Genomic DNA, 8768 nt, shown 5'->3' on the forward strand with positions numbered 1-8768 from the left:
ATGTTATGAAAAATCTTATTTTGACCATATATATATATATATATATATATATAAAAGGTGTTCTAGATTTAAAAAATGCTAACTGTTTAACTTTGTCTTTTTAGAACCTCAGTATCTGTACATTTGATGGAGTGGTCCCCTGATGGTGAATATTTTGCTACTGCTGGAAAGGTAAAGGACCAAACAATACATAAACAGGAAAAAACAAAAGAATTAGAAATATTCCTCACTCATTCTCATTTTCAGATTTTTCATCTGTAAAATTGGAAGGATCCTACATTACAAAGGTGGCCTGAGGAATAGGTGATAGCTTTGTGAAATACCTGATATGTCTCCCATAGGCAGTTGGCATTTGGGAAATAGTGGCTATAATTTTTATTATTTGACCATTGCAAAAATTTATGGTTTTTAAAAATAATTTTTATGTTTAAAAATAGCATATATGCATAATTTAAAAAGTAAAATAATACTACTAGATTTGCAATGAAAAGATGCACTCCCTTCTGAATCCCACTCTTAATTCCTGTGTCCTATAGGCAGTGATTTGTACAATTGCGTATTTAAATACTTCTTTCCATATTCTTAAGTAACTTGCTTATGCTACCATTGTTTAACTATTTTTTTTTTCTTTTTGGTTTTATATATCATCTCTGGCCTCACTACTATGGAGACTGAGACTAGTTCTCTAGCTGATGTCCCCAACTCCATCTCCACTTAACCACACATATGTGTATTCACTTCCCTTCCTCCTATCTTTCTGCTCTAAGTGTCTCATAATATTTGGGAAAACCAGTATTTATTATGCACATTGTTAAGAATATGTAAAAGATTCTTCATGGAATCATTACTTTGGTGTTAATAGTATGTTTTACTGTTTGCTTAGTTTTCTGTATACCTAATTCATCCCTCACACCTCTGATGTTCTTTGAATCTCCTCTCAGTATAATTCCCGGTAGAAGGTATCCTGGAAATGTGTATTCTCCTTGCTCTGGCTTAGTTGCTCAGTCTGGCTTAGTTGCTCTTGGAGTCTAATATAGAGCTCTCAGTTCAGGATTTTCTTTTACCAACCTCAGGGAATTCTCTGTCCATCTTCTTTGTTAAATTCTCTGTTTCTTAGCATCATTTATCTTCTTTCCTTATTTTGATGGAGATATCCTCTAGTAGGTTCCTGAGAAAAGATGAATGGGGAAAAAACACGTTAGAGGCCTCTCAAGTCTGAGCAGTTCTTTCTTCTGCTGTTATGCTTTATTTGACTGAGCATAGAATTTGGTGGGAACTAATTTTCCTTGAGAATTTTTTTTTAATTTAATTTTATTTTTAAACTTTACATAATTGTATTAGTTTTGCCAAATATCAAAATGAATCCGCCACAAATGTCATGGTTCTGTTGCCTTGCAGTGTTGCTATTTGAGAGGTACAGTGCCATTAAGACCCTGTTCCCCCAGCTCCATCCAGCTTGTAGAGGTTTTAAGAATCTTCCCCTTATCCTGGTGTTCTGAAATGTCAAGATGTGGTGGAATGGGTCAGTCAGCTATAAATATTTACATACAGAGATATATATATATATATATATGGGATAAAGACTCTTTTTGTGTAGGTAATTTGATGTACCCATTCAGTCTGAAAGCTCATGTTCTTCAGTTCAGGGGAATTGCTTTATATTATTCCTTTTGTGTTATCTCCTTCCTTTCATGTTCTCTTTTCTCTCATTCTGAATCTCCCCTTATTCAGTTGTGGATCCTTCTATACTGATCCTCTAATTTTCTGTGGGCCCCCTCATTGTTTTTTTGTTTGTTTAAATTCTGGGTTTTTTTTTTCAGCTTTAATTTTGAAATAATTTTTTCCTACTGTCACATTTTTTATTTTCAGGAGTTTTTTTCACCTAATTCTATGAATGCTCCTTTAAATTTATGTAGTATTTCATAAGTATAAAATGATAATTAAACACATGCAATGTATTTACTTGTATTCAGTTGTGTATGGAATTAAAATTTCCATATTACACTTCACAAGGCAAGGATAGATTTTCCAACAACATCAGAATTCACTCAAGGCTCTTTGAGTTGATCTTTAGTTGTAGAACACTCAACTGTATTGTGGTTGAATAATTATTTGGCACAGAGGTAATTAGTTGCTCAGTAGTTGATGACATTATAGACAGGAAGACTGTGTAACACAGGCAGAAAGACTGCAGTTGTGTGCAGTTTAGCAGTAAACTAACAAATAACTATTTCAAAGAATATTTGGAGGTATTTGCATGAGGTATTACATGATGTGAGCTGTCATGTAATAGTAACACATCTGTGATTTCTTTTAAACACAAAGTCACAAATACTGTTAATATCATTTTGGTATGTTCTTTATATTCATAACTGAAATTTAGCATGTCCTTCAGTTCGCAGTTATAAAAATAGAGAAGTAATTATTTTCCCTGACTCAAGTTCCTGGTAACTCTGGGTCTTGGTTTTCTTGGTTTCTCAAGAAGCAGACTCCAAGACAAGGATTCTAGTTCAAGTCATTAATATGGGTGGTGCTCACAAAGAATATACTGGATTTGAGGCAGGGAAGTAAAGTTGCTTTAAAAAGACTGTATTTACAGGTGATGAACAGGCTTAAATCTCTGGGTAATTCTGGGAGCCAGCGCTTCTTGCAACATTATGTTCCTCACACTCTTCACACGCATCACACATACACACATTAGTTAAGGGCTAGTGAGGGCAGAACATTGGTTCTCAGCTTTTATAAACAATTTCTGAAAAACTCAGGCAAAGTTATGTAGATACTGTCAATTGGAAATGGCTCACTGAAATGCTAAGGCATGAGAGGATACAGTTGACATATCAAAAATATTTTTTGTATCTTGAATTCTATCTGCAGGTGCCTTGCGTTAGAAGAGCTCAGAACCTCTGGTTTAAACCTGGATATTTTATTTATTTATTTTTAATTGAAGGATAATTGCTTTACAGTATCGTGTTTGTTTCTGCCAGGCATCAGCATGAATCAGCCATAGGTACACATATGTCTTCTCCCTTTTGAACCTCCCTCCCACCTCTCTCCTCATCCTACCTCACTAGGTTGTTACAGAGCCCTGGTTTGAGTTCCTTGAGTCATAAAGCAAATTCCCATTGGCTATCTATTTTAAATATGGTAATGTAAGTTTCTATGTTACTCTCCCCATCCATCCCAGCCTTTCCTCCCCCCAACCCCTGCACTGAGTCCATAAGTCTGTTCTCTGTGTCTGTCTCCATTGCTGCCCTGCAAATAGTTTCATCAGTACCATCTTTCTAGATTCCACATATATGCATTAGTATACAATATTTGTTTTTCTCTTTCTGACTTACTTCACTCTATATAATAGATTCTAGGTTCATCCATCTTATTAGAACTGACTCAGATGCATTTCTTTTTATATCTGAGTAATATTCCATTGTATATATGTACTATAGCTTCTTTATCCTTTCATCTGTTGATGGACATCTAGGTTGCTTCCATGTCCTAGCTGTTGTCAGTAGTGCTGCAGTGAGCATTGGGGTACATGTGTCTTTTTGAATTTTGGTTTGCTCAGGGTGTATGCCTAATATTGGGATTGCTGGGTCATATGGTGGTTTTATTTCTAGTTTTTTAAGGAATCTCCATACTGTCTTCATAGTGGCTATATCAATATACATTCCCACCAATGGTGTAAGTGCAAGTTGACCAGTCGTGTCTGACTCTTTGCAACCCCATGAACTGTGTAGCCTGCCAGGCTCCTCTGTCCATGAATTCTCTAGGCAAGAATACTAGAGTGGATGGCCGTTCCCTTCTCAGGTATCTTCACAACCCAAGGATCGAACCCAGGTCTCCTGCATTGCAGGAGGATTCTTTACCATCTGAACTACTAGGGAAGCCTAAAAGTACTGGAGTGGGTAGCCTATCCCTTCTCCAGATCTCCCCCGCCCAGGGATCAAACTGGGGTCTCCTGCATTAAAAGAGGTGTATTCTTTACCAGCTGAGCTACCAGAGAAGCCCAGCAGTGCAAGGGGATTCCCTTTTCTCCACATCCTCTACAGCATTTATTGTTTGCAAACTTTTTGATGATGGCCATCCTGACTGGTGTGAGCTGATATCTCATTGTAGTTTTGATTTGCATTTCTTTAATAATGAGCGAGGTTGAGCATCTTTTCATGTGTTTTTTAGCCATCTGTGTGTCTTCTTTGGAGAAGTGTCTGTTTAGGTCTTTTGCTCACTTTTGGATTGGGTTGTTTGCTTTTCCGGTGTTGACTTACATGAGCTGCTTGTATATTTTGGAAATTAATCTTTGTCAGTTGTTTCATTTGCTTTTATTTTCTCCCATTCTGAGGTTGTCTCTTCATCTTGTTTATAGTTTCCTTTGCTGTGCAAAAGCTTTTAAGTTTAATTAGCTCCCATTTATTTATTTTTGTTTTTACTTTCATTACAGTAGGAGGTGGGTCATAGAGGATGTTGCTGTGATCTGTGTCATAGAGTGTTTGGCCTATGTTTTTCTCTAAGAGTTTTATAGTTTCTGGTCTTACATTTAGGTCTTTAATCTATTTTGAGTTTATCTTTGTGTATGGTGTTAGGAAGTGTTCTGATTTCATTCTTTTACATGTAACTGTCTAGTTTTCCCAGCACCACTTATTGAAGAGGCTATATTTGCCCCATTGTATATTATTGCCTCTTTGTCAAAAATAAGGTACCCATAGGTGTGTGGGTTTATTTCTGGGATTTCTATCTTGTTTCATTGTTCTACATTTCTGTTTTTGTTCCAGTACCATAATGTCTTGATGACTGTAGCTTTGTGTTACAGTCCGAAGTCAGGAAGGTTGATTCCTCCAGCTCCATTCTTCTTTTTCAAGATTGCTTTGGCTATTCAGGGTTTTTTTGTGTTTCCAAAAGAATCGTGAAATTTTTGCTTCTAGTTCTGTGAAAAATGACATTGGTTATTTGATAGGGATTGCATTGAATCTGTCGATTGCATTTGGTAGTGTAATCATTTTCACAATATTGATTCTTTGAATCTATGGAATATCTCTCCACCTGTTTATGTTGTCTTTGATTTCTTTCATCAGTGTCTTAAATATTTTTCTGAATATAGCTCTTTTGTCTCCTTAACTAGGTTTATTCTTAGATATTTTATTCTTTTTGTTGCATTGGTGAATGGGATTGATTCCTTAATTTCTTTGATTTTTTTCACTGTTATTGTATAGGAATGCAAGTGATTTCCATGTATTGATTTTGCTTTGCTAAATTCACTGATTAGCCTTAGTAATTTTCTGGTAGTATCTTTAGGGTTTTCTATGTACAGTATCATGTTGTCTGCAAAGAGGGAGAGTTTTATTTCTTTTCCAATCTCGATTCCTTTTCTTTCTTTTTCTTCTCTGATTTCCATAGCTAGGACTTCCAGAACTATGTTGAATATTAGTGGTTAGAGTGGGCACATTGTCCTGTTCCTGATCTTAGAGGGAATGCTTTCAGTTTTTCACCATTTAGAATAATGTTTGCTGTTGGTTTATCATTTATGTCCTTTACTGTGTTGAGGAGAATTCCTTCTATGCCCATTTTTTTGTAAAGTTGTGTGTTTTTTAAAATCAAAAAAGCCTTTGAATTTTGTCAAAGGCTTTTTTTGCATCTATGGAGATTATCATATGGTTTTTATCTTTTACTTTTTTAGTATGGTGTATCACATTGATAAAATCTGGATATTTTATTTTTTGTCATCCACATTTAAATCAAAAATCCACGTACAAAAATTCTATGGTTTGAGGAAGAGGTCAGGTTTCACTTTTTCCATATGGATATCCAGTTGTAAAGCTAAATTTATTGAAAAGCCTCTGTGTTGCCACCTTTGTCAAAAGCAAATATCCAAACTAGTGTGGCTCTGTTTCTGAATTCTTTTCTCTGGTCCTTTGGTCTTTCCTTGTAGCAATGCCACCTTCATTTCTATAGCTTTTAAATTGTCTTGATGCGTGGAAGAGCATATTTTCACATCTTGTTTTTCTTCTTCAAGATTATCCTATCTACTTTTGGCTCTTTATGCTGCTGCTGCTAAGTCTCTTCAGTTGTGTCCGACTCTGTGCAACCCCATAGACGGCAGCCCACCAGGCTCCCCCGTCCCTGGGATTTCTCCAGGCAAGAACACTGGAGTGGGTTGCCATTTCCTTCTCCAATGCATGAAAGTGAAAAGTGAAAGTGAAGTTGCTCAGTCGTGTCCGACTCTTTGCGACCCCATGGACTGCAGCCTACCAGGCTCCTCCTTCCATGGGATTTTCCAGGCAAGAGTGCTGGAGTGGGGTGCCATTGCCTTCTCCATGGCCCTTTATATTTCCATATAAATTTTAGAATGAGTATGATAAATTTTATAAAACCAACGGAAAACCTCTTGTGATTTTGATTGATACTTCATTGATTCTATAGATCAGTTTTGGGAGAATTGACATCTTTACAGTTGAGCCTTCTCATCTATGAACATTACATAGTCTTTCATTTAGATCTTTTTACTTTTCTCAGTAATGTTTTATAATTTTTTGCAGCAGTCCTAAGTATCTTTCGTTGGATTCATTCCTAGGTATTTGATATTTTTGATGTTGTAAATGATATCATTTTATAATTGTATATAGAAATGCAATTAATTTTGGGTCTTGTATCTAGCAGTCTTAATAAACTCAATATTAACAAGTCCTCTGTAGATCTTTCTGTATTTTCTGTGTGCATAATTCTATTATTTGTGAATAATGACAGTTTTATTTCATCTCTCCTAACTCTTAAGTGTTGTAATGTCTTTTCCTTTTTTTACTCTAGTATCTAGAACCTCCAGGACAGTGTTGAGGAAAGGTCTGAGTTTGGTTATCTTTTCCTTGTTCCCAATATCAAAAGGACACCTTTCACAGGGTCACCATTAAGTATAATATTTACCATAGGTGCTTACTATACTCTTTTTTAGATAAAAGAAGTTTCCTTCTTATTTGTAGATTGCTAGAATTTTCAAAACAGCAAATGTTGAATTTTAGCAAATACTTTTTCTGCATTTAATGATATTGTCATTATTTTCTTATTTTCTTTATTAGTGAGATGAAATTTGTTGGACTTATTTATATAAATCTTGTGTTTTTGAAATAATCTCAACTTGATTGTAATGTGTTGTCCTTGATGGATTTGCTTTGCTGATGTTTTATTTAGGATTTAGGAGAGCTGTCTGTTAGAGTGAGACTTGGCAAATATTTTTTCCTTTTTTGTACAGGTATACCTGGTTTTATTGTACTTTGTTTTATTGGGCTTTGCAGTTAATGTGTTTTTTAGCACTTTGAAGGTTTGTGTCAACCCTGTGTTGTCAGATGATGGTTAGCGTTTTTTTAGCAATAAAATATTTTTAAATTAAGCTGTGTACATTTTGAAAGCTGTAATGCCACTGCACGCTGAGTAAACTACTGTACAGTGCAAATGGAGCTTCCGTGTGCACCAGGAAACCCGAAAATTCTTGTGGACTCCCTTTATTGTGATAGTATTTGCATTATTGTGGTGGTCTGGAACTAACTCTGTAATATCTCTGAGATGGCCTGTAATGATTTTGATTTCAGTGTCATGCTGGCCTCATAAAATTGGATATATATTTTTAAAATATAGTCAATAGAATGGGTTTCTGCAAGGTTGGTGTTTTATTCTTAAATGTACTGGTGAAGCCATCTGGACCAGGAGTTTCCTTTGTGGGATTCAATTTTTTAAATAGTTATAGGGCTGTTCAGATTTTATATTTCTTTTTTATCAGTTTTAGTAAATTAGATTTATATGGAATTTTCCAGTTTTAACTAGATTTTCAGATTTATTGGTGTAAAATTGTGCAAAACGTCTTTTTAATATATATATGTGATGATTTTTTTCATCTTACTAAGAATTTATCAATTTTATAAATCTTTTCAAAGAACTGACTTTTGGTTTTGTAGGCTTACACATTGTATGTCTGTTTACTCTTTTATTAATTTGTTTGGTTCTGTTTTGTCCTCAAACTTTTTTAGATGGATGTTCAGCATTTTTTGTTTCTTTGCTTTTTTCAGCATTTGTTGTTTCTAATGTGTACATTTAACAGTAGAGATGTCCCTTTAAGCTTAGCTTTATCCCATAAGGTTTTTTATTACGCAATTTTTGACATGTATTATTTTCATTATGATTCTAAATACAAATTTTTCTAATTTTCAGTGTGGTTCATTTTTTGATTCATGGGTTGTCCAGAGTATGGATTAGAGCCTGGTTCAATTATGTTGGGTGGTGGTGGATGGCATAGAAGTGTTTTCTTGGTGGTGACAACTTTTATTTTGTGTTACTAAGTAAACTTACAAGTAATTGGTTGTTAAAATAATAACCAGTGATAGTGTTATAATAGTGACTACTAGTAGTTGACAGTTCAGTTCAGTTCAGTCGCTCAGTCGTGTCCGACTCTTTGCGACCCCATGAATCGCAGCACGCCAGGCCTCCCTGTCCATCACCAACTTCTCCTCCTGCCCCCAATCCCTCCCAGCATCAGAGTCTTTTCCAATGAGTCAACTCTTCGCATGAGGTAGCCAAAGTACTGGAGTTTCAGCTTTAGCATCATTCCTTCCCAAGAAATCCCAGGGCTGATATCCTTCAGAAGGGACTGGTTGGATCTCCTTGCAGTCCAAGGGACTCTCAAGAGTCTTCTCCAACACCACACTTCAAAAGCATCAATTCTTCGGCGCTCAGCTTTCTTTATAGTCCAACTCTCACATCCATACATGACCACTGGAAAAACCATAGCC

General features: G+C 35.5%; 1 protein-coding gene across 1 annotated transcript in view; it reads left to right on the top strand.

Annotated features, from left to right (window-relative positions):
- DMXL2 (Dmx-like 2) overlaps positions 1 to 8768 on the top strand; it is a gene marked incomplete at its 5' end in the record, with an annotated part of 169766 nt that overhangs the window by 46601 nt on the left and 114397 nt on the right. Inside the window, one exon of the mRNA XM_010839555.1 lies at positions 105 to 171. Within this exon, the coding sequence (XP_010837857.1) occupies positions 105 to 171 (67 nt within the window). The remainder of the gene's footprint in view (positions 1 to 104; positions 172 to 8768) is intronic.

The sequence above is a fragment of the Bison bison genome, unplaced genomic scaffold (assembly GCF_000754665.1).
Source record: "Bison bison bison isolate TAMUID 2011002044 unplaced genomic scaffold, Bison_UMD1.0 scf7180017864118, whole genome shotgun sequence".
NCBI classification, from domain to species: Eukaryota; Metazoa; Chordata; class Mammalia; order Artiodactyla; family Bovidae; genus Bison; species Bison bison.